This window comes from Lichenostomus cassidix, chromosome 12 (genome assembly GCF_008360975.1).
Source record: "Lichenostomus cassidix isolate B80296 chromosome 12, HeHo_3.0, whole genome shotgun sequence".
Classification (NCBI taxonomy): Eukaryota; Metazoa; Chordata; class Aves; order Passeriformes; family Meliphagidae; genus Lichenostomus; species Lichenostomus cassidix.
The window spans coordinates 5,531,355-5,550,864 of record NC_139493.1 but is presented as its reverse complement, the minus strand read 5'-3'; the positions used below and the strand labels follow the sequence as shown (position 1 = coordinate 5,550,864).

The 19,510-nt window shown below is 47.2% G+C and overlaps 1 protein-coding gene across 1 annotated transcript in view; it reads right to left on the bottom strand.

Annotated features, from left to right (window-relative positions):
* Positions 1-19,510, bottom strand: part of LRIG1 (leucine rich repeats and immunoglobulin like domains 1) — an 86,842-nt gene that overhangs the window by 5,496 nt on the left and 61,836 nt on the right. The window contains exons 8-16 of the mRNA XM_085072337.1: positions 17,234-17,377; positions 13,516-13,596; positions 8,542-8,613; positions 7,165-7,236; positions 5,871-6,034; positions 3,647-3,967; positions 2,746-3,027; positions 1,812-2,231; positions 406-528 (exon numbers count right to left, since the gene is read on the bottom strand). Coding sequence (XP_084928463.1) covers positions 406-528; positions 1,812-2,231; positions 2,746-3,027; positions 3,647-3,967; positions 5,871-6,034; positions 7,165-7,236; positions 8,542-8,613; positions 13,516-13,596; positions 17,234-17,377 — 1,679 coding nt within the window. The remainder of the gene's footprint in view (positions 1-405; positions 529-1,811; positions 2,232-2,745; positions 3,028-3,646; positions 3,968-5,870; positions 6,035-7,164; positions 7,237-8,541; positions 8,614-13,515; positions 13,597-17,233; positions 17,378-19,510) is intronic.

Genomic DNA, 19,510 nt, shown 5'->3' with positions numbered 1-19,510 from the left:
CAACTTCTCCTTCCCAACGTGCTGTGTTTAAATAGTGTAAAACCCCAACATTTAATTTCTAAGCCTGAAGGCAGGGACAGGCAATGCTAATGCATTTTCTAGTATAACTATGGGTTAATTCTGCTGCCAAAAAAATAATCTAAAATTAGCAAAAAAATAGTCCTTAGGGCCTGACTGAGCAGTTTCTGAGGCAGTCAGCTTGCAGAAACACTCATTCCTGGGAGAGGAGAGCTCTGTGAAGTCGAACACAGATCACTGCTCTGCATAAACGCAGGAGTTACATTATGAAGATCTCTCAGATAACTCAGAACAAACACAAACACAGAAGTACTTTGGGCTGCCGTTTCCCCCCTCCCCATATCAAGCTCAGCTGCAGCATTTCAGAACAATTAACCCATTTCTCACCGTTGCTGTCGATGTGCCCGTTGGGCTGCTGGGTGTCCACGCTGATGGCCACTTCCTGCCGCTCTGACAGAGTCCCTTGGGAGGACAAGTAGCTTGGCACATCAGGAGGCACAATAGTCTCATCTAGAGCAATGAGAGCAGGGAAGGGTCAGTTCTCAGCAGGATTTGCAGTCAATTCACATTTTCAAGAGGGATTAGGGACCAGATCTAGAACTGGTTATTTTCTGTAGGTACAATGGAAACTGAACTGCCTAAATATTCCTTTCCCCTCAGAAGCCCCACTCCTGGTTTTTCAAAGCTTAAAGCTGTGAAGATAGTGCTGATAAAGGCACTTTGAGTGTTTGCATGGGGCATGGTCAGTACATAGTAGGTGCAGTGGAACTATTTCTTGAGAATAAGTCCTTCTCAGGGACTCAGTCCTCCCCTTCCTTCAGGGGAAACCCTTAAGTTCAGAGTTCCTCCTTTGACTCAAGTCCTCTGCCTGCTGAAGTCAGGAGTAGAAGTATTCTGCAGAACAGGGTCTTTGATTCCCTTACGAAAGCAGGAAATAAGTCTTAAGCCTCTTGGCTGTCCTTGGCTTTCTCCATTTTCTATCAGGCAATTTCAGTTTTCCTTGTCACACAAAACCAAGTGAAACTCAATTATATCAGCCATAAAGCCCTGGATTTTCAGGACTGAAAAAAGGAATTAAAAAAGAATCCCACTAATACATCACACTGCTAATAGGGTATCCAAGACTTCCTACCAAGCCCATGTCTTTAAAAATCCTTTTGTACTCTATCTAAAGCTAACCGTAATATAGGAAGGCTGCAAATCCCATCAGGCTGGGAAAGTCTTAGGCTGGTTCTTCCATACTTCTGTTCAGAGGCTGTGTAAGGAGGGCAGGAGACTTTATTCTCACTGCAACATTTATTTCAGCACCAAATTACCCCCTCTGAATATCAGGAGAAAGCAATAAACACTACTTCTTCCCCTAGAAAGTAACAGAATCCCTCTGCATCAGCAGGGCTACAACAGCTCTTATAGCCAACAAGGAAAAAGGGATTCCAGCTTCAAAGTCTAATTTTTCAAGTTTTGAATTCAAAGTCTTTGAAAATACAGATTTCCAAAAAGTAAGACAGGTTCCCAGCATCATGGCTATCATCCAGACTGTCTCAAGAGTTATCATTTACGGTCATGGAAAACCAAAGTAGCAAAGCAATGGAACTACTGCCAAGTGGAAAAGACCTTCCTGAAGAGCAAGCCAAGGGGAGAAATGCAGCTCTGAACATGCTTCAGCAGCAAGTGAAAGCTGGTTCCAGCCCCGGGAGCCAAGAGAACCAGGGAGATAAGCCAGCTGCAGCTCCAGTGCACGGCGTGGCTCAGCCTCAGCGGCATTAAAGGGAGCACCAGGACACCAGAGCTACCTGTGTTGGTGACGCTGTACTCCTCACTCTTCCTCCTGGTCTGGTAGATGATGCAGACCCAGACGAGGGAGGTGAGCACGATGCTGCAGACCACGGCGATGGTGATGATGCCCACGGTGGTGCGGTCCTTGCGGCAGCCCAGCGCCTGCAGGATGCTGACGTGGCTGTGCGCGCGCTCCGTGCCCAGCGTGTTGGACATCTCACACGTGTACTTCCCCGCGTCCTCCAGCACCACGTTCCTGACGATCAGCAGCTGGTTGCCCGAGGTGAAGTGGTGCCTTTCTGTCACCACCAGGGGCTGGTCGCCTTTCAGCCAGGTGATGCGGGGCGGGGGGCTCCCCGTGGCTTTGCACTGGAGAGCCACGGTCTCGCCCACGGACACCACGTGGTCTTCCAGAGGATGGACCAAAGATGGTGTCTCTGCAGGAGTAAAAACAGGAATTTATTCTTGAGGACAATGTTAACAATGTATTTAACAGCACTGAACGTTCTTCATGTTCCTTTAATGCACGAAGCAGGCACAGACCCAGGAATATGGTAGCTGCACACCACAACAGGTCTAACAACCACAGGCAAGGCCTCACTTCCCATAACCAGTTGGTGTTAAGTTTTCCCAACAAGAAACTTGTGAGGACATGGTCCAACAGCAGACACATGAATTATTTCATAGGGCAAGAGAGATGGGATGCAATTTCCTTTTGAAGTAATTTTCACAGACAGCAAATAGGCTGTTTGTGGAGGGGCACAAGAGGAGATGCAACTTACTGCTCCATCTCTCATAATTAACAGGTATTTTTCATTAGTGAACTGCAGTGTGAAAGAATAAAACAAGACTAAGCAGAGCACTGTCTCTCCTTTATCTACAAGCGCTAAAGAGCTCAACCAGCTCCCTCCCAGTTCCCACCTCCCCTCAGCCTCGTGGGGCACTCCTTACCCAGGACGGTGAGGGTGGCATTGGCGAGCACGGACCCTGCAGAGTTCTGAGCCGTGCAGCTGTAGACCCCCATGTCCTCGATCTTCACATCAGTGATGAAGAAGACGTCGTCGTCGGGCATGACGTGCATGCGGCGCTCGCGGGCGGCGGGGAAGTCGGTGCCGCCGTCCTTCTGCCAGGCGATCTGCGGCGTGGGGTGACCCTCGGCCGCGCACTCCAGCCGCGCCGTCGTGCCCGTCCGGCTCGTGATGTCGTGGGGGGTTTTGATGAACGAGGGCAGCACTGATGGGGGAAAACGAGAAAAGGAAATGAATGGTTCCATGGCAGAAATGACATCTTCTGGGCAGTTGTGTTTTCTTTCCCACAGAGGTGATTATTATGAGAGTTACCCATGGGTAGGAGGATGCCCACCTGCTTCTGCAGGGTATCTTTGAACTGGTAGGGACTAACCCTGAGTTTCTGCAGAGCACACATGTCTGCAGTATCCATGACACCCCCCCACTCAGATCATTAGAGCTGGGATCAAAGCTAGTTTTTCTCCTGTGAAAACCTGGGAAAAAAACCCATTATTTTTCCTACAGAGAACTTCCAATCACTACATCCCTCTTCCTTGCATCCCTTTGTATTTTCGTTTTCACTGGGCAAATAGTCTACCTGAGCAGCCAAAGAGAGGCAGCTAAAGCTGTTAAGAACGTGCTGAAGTGCTTGGTTGGATGGCAGCCAGCACAAAGTGGTGTGTGCTCCTCACAGGGCATTTCTCAGCATCCACCCAGACCCAAGCAGCTGAGGTTAAGAGCTCACCATCCGGAGCAAACCCTTGGGGGTAACTAAGTGGGTCCCGAGGAGCTGTACCAACATGAACTCAGGCTGAGGAGAGCAGTGAGGAAGCATTGCCACTCACCATTGACGGTGAGGCGGGCCTTGTTGGAGTAGGTGGAGCCGAAGTGGTTGGTGATGACGCACTGGTAGCGACCCTCGTGGGCGAAGGTGACGTGCCGCAGGTGCAGGATGGTGGTGCACTCCATCACCTCGCCATCCTTGGCCCTCACGTGAGCAAAGTTCTCGATCTCGGCGTTGTGCAGCATCTCGTTGTCCTTCTTCCAGGCAAACATCATGGGGGAGCTGCTGCTGCTGGCAGCCAGGCAGGTGAAGCGGATGTCCTTGCCCAGCACGGCCACTGTCGTCTCGGGCTGGATGATGATCTGCGGCTTGGGGAAGTCATCTGGGAGGGAAGAGCAGGGACAGTTGGTGAAACAGAGACAGCTGGACCCAGAGGGGAGACTGGAGCAAGGCAAGAGGTGACATGAGAAATAAGCAGGGCTCTGTAGAGCAGGTGTGCCATACACAACTCCACTGAGCAGCTGGTTTACGTGGGATTGTTGTTCCTCTGGTTCTGCCAGTGGGCTGAGATGGTCACCTAGTGACCTCAGGCACCTTCAACACACCCAGCTCCTTCACCAATGTGGCTGAATCTGAGAAAGATACTATGGTCTGAAGAAAATATCCTTCCTTGTACAACCCATGCATGAAGAGCACGACTGAACTTAAAACCTCACCTCCATGCCTGTATTAGCATGAAGCAGGAGGGGAGAGCAGGAGGGCACTTAAAGGGCTGCAAGTGTCACCTCTCGCAAAATGCTCACAGGATTGGTTTCTTCTCCCAGGCAGTAGGACAAGAGGAAATGGCCTCAAGTTGTGCCAGGAGAGGTTTAGATTGGCTAACAGGAAACATTTCTTCACCAAAAGGGCTGTCAAGCACTGGAATGGGCTGCCCTGGGACCAGGGACGTGGTGGAGTCACCACCCCTGGAGGTATTTACAAGATGTGTGGTTTAGTGGTGGGCTTGGCTGTAGTGGGTTTATGGTTGGATTCAAAGATCTTAGAGGTCTTTTCCAACCTCAAGGATTCTGTGACTCTGCACAGCCCATGCTGTCAAAGCAGAAGCAGCTGTATTTGCCTGTCACCCGAGCGGGGTGGAAAGCTTTGCACACTCTCTCTCTCTGCCCTGAAGACTGTTGGTTTTAGCAAGGTTCCAAGCAGATTCATTTATTAGATTTCTACAAATGGTGTAATTTAATATTTGACTAAAGTTTAATTAAACAGCCAGGCCTCTGGAACCAGGACTACTAGTGCCTGGAGGACTTGGCAGGCACTGGGAAGAAAAGCTGCTTTTGCTTTGTGATGTTGCTGTGGGGATGGAGCCTTCAGGATCTCTTCTTCCAGATGAGCACAGCAAGCCTCCCTCCCAGCCTGCTCAGGCACAGGCCACCTAGGCAGAGCCTGTCACTGGGGGATCAAGAGGGACACTGGAACAAAGCTTCTGCTCCGTGTTCAGTGCAAGCCATGCATTCAGCTTAGTTAAATAGTGTTTGTAAAAGCTCATTTTTCCTTCAAACAGCCATGTGCAGCTCCACCCAGGATCCTCACTGGCTGGCTCCACTGCACAGGGTTTGGCTTCCAAACCAGCCCTTTCTTTTCCCCAAAAGCTGGATGCCTGAGCAGCATTGATTTGGCCTCCTCTGATGATTTAAATTTCTTTTTCTTTGCAAAAGCAGCAGTAGATGTTTATGTGTGCTGGGTATTAAGGAAAGCTGCTTTGAAATACATGTGAGGTGCAGTCAACTATGTTATTTGGGGGGCCTTGCTGGCCCAAAGGAACCAGCTGTGATGGAGGGATTCTCCTCTGGCTTTTGTTTTTAACTCTTTGTTGTTTCCAAGAGGGAGAAGAGACGTGCGAAGAACACAAACCCACAGAAGAGCTCAGAACACCGCAGAGGGAAAAGAATTACAGCTGCAGGCTTGAGGATATCGAAGTGAGAGGGCTGGGGAAGTGTCTGTGCAGCCCCATCTGGAAGTGGGACAGGCCTTAGTCCCTTTTGATTTAATACTCAGGGAGCCCTGTAAGGAATACACTGGATGCAAGCAATGCGCTGTGTGGTTTTGGTGGGAAATAAATTGTAGCCAATGACAAATTTTTAAAATGCAGGCTTGGGCTTCCTTTGATCCCACTGAATAGCAAAACAAAACAGAAACCCTCTCATAATAACATGCTGGTAGTCAAAGAAAATGTTTCCCAAGTGACTCCTACCCCTCACAGAACCTCAAAACACACAGGCAAGACTTACCACACACAAAACTCTCTGGCTGGATGGCAAAAATGCTCTTGCTTTTCAGTGACTCAGGATGGGCACAGGTGGCCACCACAAAGGACTGCAGCCCCTTCTCCACCAACCACTGGGGCAGCCACTTCAGCTGGCAGTCACAGAGGAAGCTGTCACTGTTCATGTGGCTGCAGGGAAACAAAACCAACATGAGCCTGCTGTGAGTCCTGCACGGAGGGGAGGCTGAGAGGCTCACAGCCCTTTCATGTTAAACACATTCCTCCCGCCCCCCCCAGCATGGGTGGAAGGAAAAAAAAGGGTTGCAGGGATGTCCTCGAGGCACTAAAGATGTTAAAGACATGACACATTTAAACAGCATTTCATGTCCACACAGAGAAAGCCACTCCTGTACTGCAGTGACACTCGGTAGCACCTTGTACTTATTAACCAGCTTCCAGAGTGATCCCCAGGAACAGACCCTGCACAGTATCTGGGATCTCACTCTCTCTTCCTAATAAGATCAATCTTTCATCTCAATTTTGTTTCAAGAGCCAGTGCAGAAGATAAAGTTTTTAATCACACAACAGACACGCAGTGTTTATCTTCATTCCCAGTCACTGGTATCAAGTGTCACTGCTAACAGTGACCATCTGATTCCCATTTCCAATGTCAGGGGCAAGAACCTGGACCTGCCCAAATACCAAGTAAGTGATTTTGTGTTCCACAGACACTGCACTACTCCGGGGCATAGCAACACACTGACAGTGAATTAAATATTTATGGGGAAGAAGAGAAAAGGAAACCAGGCAAGACTGGAAACAGTGTCTGATAACAGCACAGAGCCCCAGCTCTGAGCACAAGCAGCAGCTCTGATAACACATCTGTATTTTTACACCAGCAGGCTGGGAGACAAGTGGATGCAGTTCAAGTGGTGCTTATCACTGCAGTATCAGTCCTGTGTGTGAACCCTAAACACAGGTACAGTGAGGCAGCAGATGGGCCACTGGGAATTAAACCCATGGTGCTGTGAGCAGGAGAGCTGGCTAATAGGACCAGGGCTGGACTTCCTGAACGGAGATGAATAATTGCACAGGGACAAACCTGCTGGAAGAACCTGTTCTGATGATCTAATTTCACTCGTTGTTAAATGCAAGATGTTCCTGCAACAGCTCCTTATGTGTAAAAATACCCCACAGAGGAGGAAGGAGGGGAGGGGGAAATAAATGAGTGGTAATGTGGATAACACCCATGCTGCTGCTCACGTCCAGGGCCAGGAGGATCCCTCCTCCTCAATGGAGTGAGCAGGGCAATCACTTACAGCTGCCTCAGGCTCTTCATCCTGGCAAAGGCATCGGCTTGGATGGAGCGGATGGCATTGTCCCCGAGGTTCCTGCAGGCACAACCACAGGCAATGTGAATAAAGGGGATGCTATGGCTGGGACAGAGTCTTTCCACATTAATTTAAGCAATGACCCCACTGGCAGGTGATTTGGTAGCTCTTTGTTAAGGCCTTGTGCACTTATAGCGCATAGAAATGTTCCTCAAAACACCTTTATATTATTAAAGTGTTGCTGAATGATAGTCAATCAACAAAAATTGCACTTAACTAAATCACTAAGTCATTCACTACCCTATCTTCTCCCTATGCTTTCTCAGTCTGAGTTACCTCCATCATCCATAGCTCAGAAATTCCTCAGCCCCCTCGATAACCAAAGATAGTCAGGAATGTGGTACCCCAGGCTAGACCTTCAGCAAACATAAAAGAAAGCAAATACTTGCCCTAAGCAGCATCTGAGGAATTATTTGAAAGTGACTTGGAGAGGATACTGCTGGATTTAAAAAAGCATCCCAGTATTTCCAAAGGAAGAGGTTCTTAAGAGCTTCCCTCACAACTATTGCTAATTAAAAAATCCATTTTTACTCTGAAAAAGCAGTGTCAGGTTTAGGGCTGAAGTTTACTAAGTGACATGTAGGGCACACAAGCACTGCCTAAAGAGGACAGTCTCAGGGGAGAATTAAGAGCACCTTTTTTGGGGAATGTACCCCCAGTGAGGGAGCCCAAATCTTTCACTGTGCTCATGATGGCCATAACATTTTATACAATCAACAGCCAATAAAACATGTAGAGCACAGTCACATATACTTCAACTTGTCTTAATCCAAGAAAGGAGGTTATTCATGAATCACTGCTGGAGTCATCAGCCTTGGGACACAGAAAAAAATTACACAGAGGCAGCCAAAATTTACTTCTTGCAAATGGCTCCAAGGGGGTTGTGCTGAATGGGGATGTTCAGTTCCTGCATCAAAACCAGTTGTCTGTGACACATGTCACTGCCAGAGCCTGGATTTAGGAGGAAGCTGGGGCAAAGGAGGAGAGAGTGCTACATCTGAACCAGCCTATTTTCACTGCTAACAGCCTGCAAGGCAGCAATGTGCAAGTCAAGGTGATATCCATCCAAGAACAAATCAAAAAATTAAGAGCATGCAAATTTGCCATATGTTCTATAACTTTGTTCCTGGCACAAAAAAAGGCCAAAGTTGAGGCGGACTTATAATGAGAAGGAAGCAGGTGGCCCCCACAAATGGACTGGCTTCTCAGTTTACAAAGACACTATTAAATTGCTAGCAGATTTCTCAAGCAGCTACTTTTGGCAGACCCCCCTTCCCAAACTCTGAGGCATGGTGGGTTACTCACAGGTGCTCCAGGGCCTCCAACCCTGAGAACGCTTTCTTGGCCACCGACTTGATCTTGTTTCCAAACAGAGTTCTGCAGTTTCCAAACATCCAGTGCCAGATAAACAGAAAGAAAATGGGGAGAGGGGGGCAAAAAAAAAAAAAAAGGAAAAAAAAAAAAAAGGAACACAATTAGCATGGCTTTATCTGATATACACACTCAGTGTAAGTCCCAGGAAATCTGAACTGCACAGAGATTAAGAGGGCTGAAGCACAGTCGCTTTCCTGCTCCTGAAATTAAATCCTTTTATCTGTATTTGAATTTAATAGTGATGACAGCGCAAAAGGGAATGTGCCATATCATGTCAAAAGGCAGGTTTGCTCCCGTGCTTGGGAACCAGCTTGCTGAGTAACAGAAGGTCCCCTCTGTTCTTCGCAGGCTGGCTGTGGACAGGATTAAGTGCAGTGACAGTTGAACAAGATATTGGTCTCTCCCCACAACACTTTTCATTTCTGACTTCTTCCCAGACAGGAAAGCAGTGGTGATTTATTCCCTGGTTGGCCTGAGCAGCCATGGGCACACAGGGCTCAAGGCTGCCCCTGGGCTGCACATCTACACAGCAGCTGACTGGAGACACTGCTCATTGCTTCCTTGGAAATGCAACAGCAATGCAACAGATCATAGCCAAGGGATCATTTCAAGGGGCAAAAGGCAGGTAATGTCCAGGACTGAGGAGTGGCCTTGCTTGCATCTGTGGCCAGAGAGCATTCCTCCAGATCAGCAGTGGCACGAGGGGACTGTGAGCAGAAAACAGCCAGCTGGAGAGATCCCAGCCCAGCTGCCATCTCCAGAGCAACAGTTCTCCATAAATACTGACCAGTGCTAATGGCCAGGGGCAGGGGTCATGCCAAATGGACAGTCCCCTCACCTGTTTTAATAAAACATCACCTGCTTTCCTTCCCCAGGTTCCCTCTAAGGTTTATCCTCCAGGTGCATCTGTTATCACCACGTGGTGTCCAGTGAAACCATCACCCACACTTCAGGTAAAAAAAAGGCACATCTGGTGCTGCACTTGAGTTTGAGTTTTCCCTCAAGAGTTGTCCTTCAATATTGGGTGTGACCTGTATCTTCACCCTAAAAAGACTTAAAACTATGATGGTCCTACTGCTTGCTTACTGCCCAGGGAAAGGAGAGGGGTACAAGATGGAGATGAGCAACCATTCCATGAGCAAATACATTTCCAGGGACTTGTTAAGGCTTTCCACAAAGCACTTTTCAAATGTCAGGATAATTTGGTTACATATTGACTCCAAGAAAGCCCAGGTGCAAACACCCCCCACACCAGAGGATGTGTGCAATCGTTTGCCATCATTTGGTAAAAGGGATGTTGCATTAACAAAGGCTTTGAAAAACCCATTAGAATGATTAATACAGTAAATAATTTACTATATGCCAACTCTGGATGCATCCATACACACTGCTTTCTGAAGCCATATTCCTAAATAAGGGTGTTGCAAGGATGAGACAAAGATAAAGTAAGAACTAAATGAAATGGCCTCAAGCTGTGCCAGGGAAGGTTTACATTAGATTTCAGGAAAAATTTCTTCATGGAAAAGGTTGTAAGCATTGAACAGGCTGCCCATGGAAGTGGCAGTCACCATCCTTGGAAATGTTCAAAAAACACGTGGATGTGGCACTTCAGGCCATTGTTTAATGATGAACATGGTGATGGTGCTGGGCTAATGGTTGGAACTGATGATCCTAAAAATCTTTTCCAACTTTAATGATGCTAATAAAAGTTAGATGGGCAACTACTGTTGAAAAAATTATGCTGAGCTTGGATTTGATAGTTGCAGATTTCTGTTACTGTTCAGTGGATTTTGGACTTTGAAAACTGGAGATACTACTGGTATCTGTTCACTTCTCTGTGCAGAGATAAGCAGTACATCTGGGGATGGGAACACACAACACACACACCACTTGTGCAGGTGCAAAACCTTGATGGTTGGACATGAGAAATACCTAACATACAGAACAAGTCAGGCCTCAGCAAACTCATTACCCCTTGCAACTAATTTCAATTAAATGCTTCTCCAAATCTGAAAGAGTTTGAACCCAGCAGCCCCCATCAAAGGGCTGTGGAAGGCTGGAATGTGAAGGCAGCAGAACACAGGCACAATTAGCCATCCCACTGCTGTCCAAATCCTCCTCCACGGGGCAGAGCCAGGCACAAGCTCTCCTGGAGACTGCACCAGTGTAATTACATGCCAGGCACACAGCTCACTGCAGCCTTTTCTCCTTCAGCCAGTTTTGCACCTGCAGGAAGATCTCGCTGAGTGAGCCATCAAAAAGCTGGTTACATTTAGCAGCTTGAATAATTAGGAACCTCCTTGTTCCGCAGCGATTCCACCGGTGCTTTTTATGCTTCAGTGCTTCTCGACTCCCTCTTTCTTCAAGCAACATTTTAATTTAGGCCTGTGCTCTCCATCCTGGAGAGCTTCATATATAATTCAGAGAAGGCTAAAGTGACTGGCCTCTCCATCTCTGTTTAACACCTTCATGTCAGCGAACAACCCTCTCTGTGCTAAATCCTTTCAGAGGCTAATCTGTGCCAGATCAAAGGGGAACGGCTTTTAAGGCAATCTCCACAGAGCTGAGGTGATTATTAATTCATTGGAAGGTCTCCTCTGAAGTGCCCATTTATTTTTTGTATGCTAATGCATTTAAAGCGGTTGACGGTTTAAACACAGGCCCTAAATCACACAGTGAAATGTTTGCTGTAAGGGCTGATCTTTTATTTACAAAAAAGTCCTGATACTACTTCAGCCTTAGGAATCACCAGTTTGGGATTTATGTGCTGATAAGCTAAAACAGTTCTGAGGGGATCCTTTTAAAAGTGACCCTTCACAAGTATCCTCAAAATAATAAAATAATAATAATAAAATAATAATAAATAATCTCATCTTCTGAGCATTTTTTTAGCCTTACACTCTGGCTGACAATGAACACTCCCAGCAAGATGTCTGTCCCACAGCAGTTCACTGTGTTCAGTAATCCAGCCACTCCTGTCTGCCCCAAATCAACCTGATCCCCATGCTATTCCAGGCTGCAATTCCCTGCACAAACTATCCCTGCACATCTCCCTCAACCAGACTCAGAGCTGGCCAGAGTCCACGTGCAATGACAGACATCAGCCAACAATACAAAGAAGGATATAAATCAAACTTCCTTGGACTTGCACAAGCCCTTAGTGCATCCTTGGCTACTGGCAGCCCAAACCAGCCATCCTTTGCAGGTATTCCTTGTGCTGGATGATAAACATCACATCAGGCCACGGCATTTCACAGGGGACAGCAACAGCACATAACCCCACAGGCTGCCCCTGCTCCCTTCCTTCCTCCTCCTGGCCTCTGCCTGACCCCCACAGCTCATCAGGGCTCATTGCTCCTGCTCTCTGAGTCAGTCCTTTTGCTGAACTCTTTCCTTCACTGCTGTCTCCTCTGGATTTTTCACTGCCCTCCTGTTATCTGCACCCAGCATTTCTAAAGTATCCCAATCACTTGGGACCACTACTTTTGCTCCCATGCCAGTGGCCCTGCTGGAGGGATGTCCCACCAGAACAGCTCTTTCTTTGCCTTTCCTCCATCTTCTCTCCCTTGTAAAAGCAGCACTACAGACTCATAATCCCTACAGCCTGAAAATCCCAAAGTCGCTGCTCCCATCACCCTTCTAGCCTCTCACATGGTTTCACTGCTTTCTTCAGACAAACCAAACACTTCAGTCAGGCAGCCAAGGACTCTTCTACCCACCACATCTGCTCCTCTGCCTTTTTTCTGGCAGTCGTGGGAAGATTTCCTGACTCTGCATGCACAGCAATTCTTACTGGCTTCTCTCTCCCCCACACACTACTTCTGCTTCCCCGCCTGGCTCCCCCCATCCTTAAGTCCCTCTCTGCCCCACTTAACTTTCAGCTGCAACTTGGTTCCCCTCTGCCTGGACCCAGTGCCTCCCCTCAGCAACGATCAAATGCCATCTCTGTCCGTGTTTTCAGATTTCTCTAAGCACTCCATCCCCACAAATCCTGCCGTGGCTCGTCCTGCTCCCCGAGGAGTCTCTAATGAGAGCGTGACAATCTCCCGCCTGCCAGGATCCATCCCAGCCATCTGCTATCCATCGAGGTACTTTTACTGCACCTCTGGCTGTGCCATGCCAGCATCAGAGACAGCAGCGTGGGGGGGTGCTGAGAACTTCAACAAAGGCAAGAGGTAATGATTAGAGACTCTTGATTTGTCACAAGCCATCAGAGACTGCTCTGACAGGGCTGATTTATATCGCCCATTTCAAATGGAGCAGGGACTTGTACAGAGCAATGTGAAAATCCCTGCGAAGGCCAAGCAAGCCATAAACATTTGCAAGGCGCATGCTTGCCTTGGGTTTCTTTTTATCTCTTCAAGAGCCTGTGCCCCATGGTGCCTTTTATTGTCACTGCACATGGAACCGAGCCCAAAAGATCACTCTCAGACAGAGTATCCCACAGAAACGAATCCTGGTTCAATCCTCTGCTGGAACAGGAAGTGGGGTGATTTTTCTCTTCTGTTTATTGTTGTTTGCTGCATCAATCAGTGCCTTGCTGAAGATTGCAAGGGGTCGTTTTTGTTGCTTGTTTGCTTTTAGAAGTGAGGAATGGTTGTGCTGAATTTTACACATGACAAACAGCCTGAATTTCTCTCTCCTGTGTCTATGAACTGCAGTATGTGGCACCGTCTGTTCACCATTTTGAAAGGAAATAATTGCCTCGTACCTGCTTAGAAACATCAGTGCTCAAAAAACACATTTGCACTCTTGCAGTGAGCCTGCAAAGTTACTACATCTCAGATTTTCTGTTGATTTTTGTCTTGTTCCAAGGTGAGGAAGGCTGCATGGAAAGGGTCAGACCCACCCCCACACAGCACACAACAAAACTGGCTTGCAGAATTCAAACCCAGCGATACTCACAGCTTGCTCAGGCTTTCCAGGCCTGTAAAGGCTCCATTGGTATCTTCTATTGTGCCTGAGATGTCATTGTGGTCCAGTTCCCTGGAGAGAGGACAAGCGAGACTTCAGAATCAGCACCTTAGTCACAATGTCATTATTACCAACAAGTGGAGGAAGTTGGAGAGTGCCACACAAGAGCTTCCCATTTTCTCCTGACCATTTTTAGAAAATGCAGAGTCCTGCAGCGAAGCAGACTAATCACTTCTGCACTGACACAGGCTGGGATGGTGAATTCCAGAAAGAACCCTGGCTTGTTCCTAGCTGAAACCCTCTGAGACAGCAGCAGGAGCAGCTACTTTTTACCAAGTAGATTTCTGTCTTATTCTAGTCCTCTGCATCCAAACAGAAGGAGAAAAATGAAAATAAAGTGCCGAAATTAAACTAAAAGAAACAGCTGTCTTTAAATGCTACTACCAGGAATTAAGATCACTTTGGGTATTCCAGTGTGTACATGTATTTGTGTATAGCTGAATCTTAGGAAGATGATTTGGTGTATTTTCTACAAAGCTACAATTTTTCTGGCAATGAACTTGAAAACTCAACAAAGGAATGCGCCAGCATCTCTACACCAGCCTAATTCTTATAACCATTTAAAAAAAAACACAAGAGAATTCCTTTTTCAGAGTTCGCTTCTTTTGGCTTTCAAATTGACCATCAATTACAAGAGTCAAAGAGGTCTGAAGAAAAACAAGCACACAGAACAAACACAGAGATCCACAAAAGCTGTTTAAACAGTCTGTTTAAAAATCCTTCCCTCCCAGCTTTTAATTCCAGCTAGCAATGAATACCCAGCAACACAGACAGAAATTCATCATTTCCAATGTTAAGTAAAAAGAAAGGAAAAAACTAAATAGGCTTTGTTGGTTTTGTTACATCACTCTGATTTAAAACCTGGCAAAACCCAACACCAAAGCAAACTTCACCATCCAGATAACCCCAGAGCCCCCAGGTACTCCTTTCGCACCTTTTGAAGATGATTATCAGAAGGTTTCCCGATAAAAAAATTTTAAGACCAAAAAAAGAGAAAAAACCAAATCCCCCTGCATTTTGCAACACTCCAGACACAGGCACCACAGTGTGGCTTCTGGGCTGTGCAGCACAAATACACAGTAACTCACAAGAAGGGAAAAGAAATTTAACAGAAACCCCCAGTTTCAATATGGAAATGGCTTTCCCTGAGCTGGCTGAAGTCTTTGCTCCCTTCTCTGCTTTAGGGTGAACTAAAATGCGAAGGGAGATGGCCAAAAAGCACAATTCCCATTTCTCAGCTGGCTTTACCCTGAGACCTGAATGTCCCTGGAGAGCCCTGGCCTTAGCCAGCAGCACTGTGGTATGTCAGGGTGATGTGTGGGTCGCTCTGTGCCAAAGGGATGGACAAAAACCCGACATCCCCGCGGGGAGTGGGCGCACATAATGCTGTGGTGGCCAAAGAGACGAGTCCAGCAGACATGCTTTGATGTGCTGGCATTCCCAGCACTATCTGAGTGGGGCAGGAGCAAACACATCCTCCTGGAGCTCAGTTTCTACATTTTCCCTATGGTTGCCAAGCCAATGTCCGTTGTTCTGTTTGTTTTTTAAGGGAAAATCCCTTCTCAGACATTTCTCCTCTTCAGTTTCACCACAGGCTACTGGTCTTTGGAGCAGCAAACCCTTTCCCATGGCAGAGACAGACAAGTGGGAACAGCCTGTAGGAGCTCTGACACACAATTTTATTAATTGACTGCCACACATTGTGTTTTCTTGAAAAAGGGAAAGAAAACGGTATTGGCTTGTTCATCCAGTGGCAACTCAAAGGTTTAGTGTTAGAAAGGAGGAATAAAAACCTTTTTAACAAATGAGTGAAAATAGACAGAGGGAGAAAAAAAGAGTGGGGTATTTTGGCCCAGCTCTCTTTGTATTCCAACTCCTCTCCCAGCCCCTGTTGCCAATTTCCTATTCTTTCTGGCTGGCTGAGCTTGAATGCTCGCAGCCTTGTTAATCATTGTGCTCGGAGGTCTCCGGGCCTGACCTCTATTTGAATAGCTCCACATTTCAGCAGTTTCACACCCACCAAAGGCTCCCCAACAATAGCCCATAATTAAAGCATGCTCGGCTCTTTTTCACCAGGTGCAGGACCCAATAGGCCTTTCTCTTTATTAAATTAGAGCTCACTCACACACTCCCTCTCCACCTCCCCCCTCTGCCCTGGACATAAAAGAGGCTCCACATTCACTGCAGAGCAAAGAGAACGACCAGCTCCCCTTCCCCTCCATTTTTCTTTGGAAACCTTTAGTTCCGGTCTTGACAGCTGCCTCAGAGAGGTCTCTTTCTGAATGCCCAGTGGCTGAAAGGCTTTGGCTTAAGTTTAAAAAAAAAGCAAACAAAACCCAAACTCACTTTCCAGTCACTTCCTTCACTATGAACTTCAATAAAGGAAAGAGTAAGATGCAGAGAGTACTGTAAAGAGGGGAGATCTCTCTGTTCCCATTTCCTTTTAATGGCTTGGGCCACAATAGACTTCTGAACAGGAATAAAAGTATCAAAATGTGTTTTTTTCTTTTGAAGGAAGAATTAAATCAGTTTGCTGAACCCAACCAGCCTGGGAACGTGGCTGGTGCTGTCACAAGGACTGTGAGAACTTTGTGGTGTGCCAGATGAAGCTGCTGAGCCTGCAGCTCCCAGAGAGAGGAGGAGAGCAGCCAGCAGCCCTGCAGCTTCTAGCAGGGAGACAGAGGCAACACAGCAGCAGGAATGGACAATTATTAGAACTGGATTCCCCATCTTCTGATCTTCGTAAGACAAATGTACTTCAATCTAACACAGCTCTTGTGTGAGCAGTGCAGGATGGTGCAATGCTACAGATGCATCCCACAGGAGGTCACACTGATCTGTAATGGGCTTTGCTACTCCTAAAACCTTGGAAGCTGGCATTTGGATTAGCAAGCTCATTTCCAGTGTCACATTTCCAGGTATTATATTGTTTGAGTGGTTTTAAAAGGAAAGCCTGTGGTGAATGGCCACAGCCAGCACTGGATGGATCATTTTGCAATTCGGTATTAGAGCACATGAAACTTTACTCTCGGCAACTTTTTTGGTTTTTCAGGGTTGACCATGGAAATCAGAGCACGGAACATTTCATGAGCCCAACTGTACTACAGAGAAAGACTTCTGGTTACTTGCATGGTACCTGCAGAAGCTTCTTATTTCCATTATTGGTCTGAAGACTGGGTGAAGCTTCATGTGTTGTTACACTTCTGGTACAGTCAGATCCCAAGCCAACCTCACTATTTCTTTGTTTTGCCTGTGTTTTCTCCTTAACATCATCTTAGCCCATAATTTTACATTTAACATTCAGTTAAAAAAAAAAAGAAAAAAAAAAAAACCAACACAGAAGTGCTTGGTAGCACATTTAAGAGGATATTCAAATTTCCAGGGAAGGAAATTCCCTACTCCTAGTGAGAGCAGAATGACCCAACAGAAACCATCTTTTCTCAGAATTTCAATTAAAGCCAATATGATAGAAAGAGAAATGCTGCTATTAGCTGCAGGAATGAGACCTCAGGGATTTTTGGTCAGCTGAGATGGTTTCAGGAACCTGAAATTGCCAGACATGGGCACCAAAGGACCTCCAAAGCAGAACCATCTGGCAGAACACAAACTGTGGAGGGGTGTGATCTAACAAAAGCTGGGAGCAACTTACAGGACACGTAGGTTTTTGAGTCCCTTGAAAGCTCCTTCTGCAATATGATTGATGGAATTGTGGCTCAGCCGTAGCACATGCAGTCCCCCGAGGTCTGCCAGGCTTCCCTCGTCCAGCCTGCTGAGATTGTTGTAGGAGAGGATCCTGAGGGAAAAAAAAACCACAATAGCTCTTGTCAATCCATCTGGTATTTTCCAGACTCCTCTGTGCCAACCAGTGCCTCCCTCCTACAACCACCTTACATAAGGTGATGGACTGGGTGGATACCAGTGATACTGGGTGGATAACAGCTGGATGAGGGAAGAAGACTGCAGCCTGCAAGTGTTGCCACAAAACACTCCTGGGGAAGCCTGGGTGACACCAAGGGAGCAGGAGGCAGTTGGTACCCAACTGTGGGAAGTTTTCTGTGCAGGCTGCAGACAGAGGCTGCCCCAGAAGTGACAGAGAGCAACAACCCAACACACACACTGTCAGCCATGGCAGGGATGAGCTTCTCCTGCTCCCAGGTGAGCATCTGGGACCACCACCCCTCTGTCCCCACAGGTCCAGGCCCCATTCAGATGGCTGTGCTCAATCCCCACTCCCATCTGGACTCCCTCCAAGGCTTACAGGGAAAGCCAGTCCCTTTTCTCCGCGCCCTGCGAGGTGCGGAGTGATGTCACACGGATGGATTTTGGAGTTCACACAGGCTGCTCTTGGCAGGATCCACACTTCTGTACTCAGGAGGTGTCTTATCGTTCTGCACTCGTGCACAGGGAGCCCCAGGCTCTGGGTGTGGGTGCCTCTGCTCCACCCCAGTCCAGAGCCAAAAGCATTTCACCACAAGGCAATTGAATGCTTCCTTTCACACACAGAAAGGAGGTGTCTGCTGTAAACCAGCCACCTTTCCTTCCTCCCACTCCCTTTTGTCAAGGAGCATAGTTTGCCTTAAATCCTCCCCACTTACAAGAGGCTATTGGAGGGTTGGTTATTTTCCCTAGTTTTCCATCTATCTCTTCCCTTTGGCCTGTATTATCTCTGGTCTGGGAGATTTTTTTTTTTAAGCACTACTCCTGCTGAAGTTTGGAAGTTGGCAGGAAGGCTTCTGCTTTTCTCCCCCAGCAAGGTGCAGATGAGGCTTCAGAGATGTGACACTGAGGACAGCCCTTGGGAAGCTACAAGCCACTGCAGCCACCTCACACACTAAAGCCCTGCTGTGGAAGGCCAGCTTGGATTGTCAAATGAAGGACCTCTCAGGGTAGCAGTAGGCACCAGATTTTCAGAACCACCTTCTTCAGTGACCTGGGAGTACAACTCACTTCAAAAGGTGTGAGGGTTTGGGCTGCTCAGCTTTTCAAAAAGTGGAGTTAGGCAGCTTTGAACAAGCACTGAAATCCTTCACTGTACAGTCAACAAGAAAAAAAAAAGATTCACTGAATTCCAAACCTCCAAATTCCTCTTCTAGTACTGCCTGTTAATGAGTCTGCTTAGAAATGTGTCTAGGGCTTGCATGAAACTCACTGCAAAGCCAAAACCTAAGTCAAAACAGACACATACTCCAAAGCACTGAGTGTCATTTACTTGGCAAGGGTGCTGTCTACCTTTTAGCTGTGTGAGTGGGCAGAGGGCAAACTCAAAATTCAGCAAAGATTAATGAGTTTGAAGGTATGGGACAACATATTTTCATTCCTAAAGAAGCTGTAGTGTTAGTTATGAAGAACTGGCATCTAGTCAAAATTATGTCCTCACCTGCGATTAAAGAATTTGGCTTAAAAAAAAAAAAAAGTGTTCAAAAGTAATCCTAAACCTGGCTGAGAAAAGAAATAGTTGCTTTTGATTCTACACAGAAGAGTTCCTGCCACGACTGGTGAAGGCACGTTCCCTCTGTTTGTTCTGATGTCACCCCAGGATGGACAGACAGCAGCAGGACTTGGAGACTCTCCATGGTGTGACCATGTGGAAGGTTTCAGGAGCTACTGCACCTGGCAGTGGCTTCTTCAACATGTCAGGGCTCTGCTTCCTGCCACAGGACAGGCCAGTTTGCAAAACATCAGGTTTCCCTACTCAGCAGTGTGGATTATCTGGTTGAGAGAAGCCAGCAGATCTCTGCTGCTTCCCTGACCTTGGCATCTGCCAGTGAGAAATCACTGGAAAGAACAAGTGGCAATGTTTGTCTGCACAGACCTTCCAGCCTGGTGAGAAGTGGGAGAGCAGCTCCCTGAGCACCATGCCAAAATTGGTCCAGAAAAGGGTTAACCAGAACTGTGCCATGCAGCTGGGGCTGCTGCTGCCAGTTGT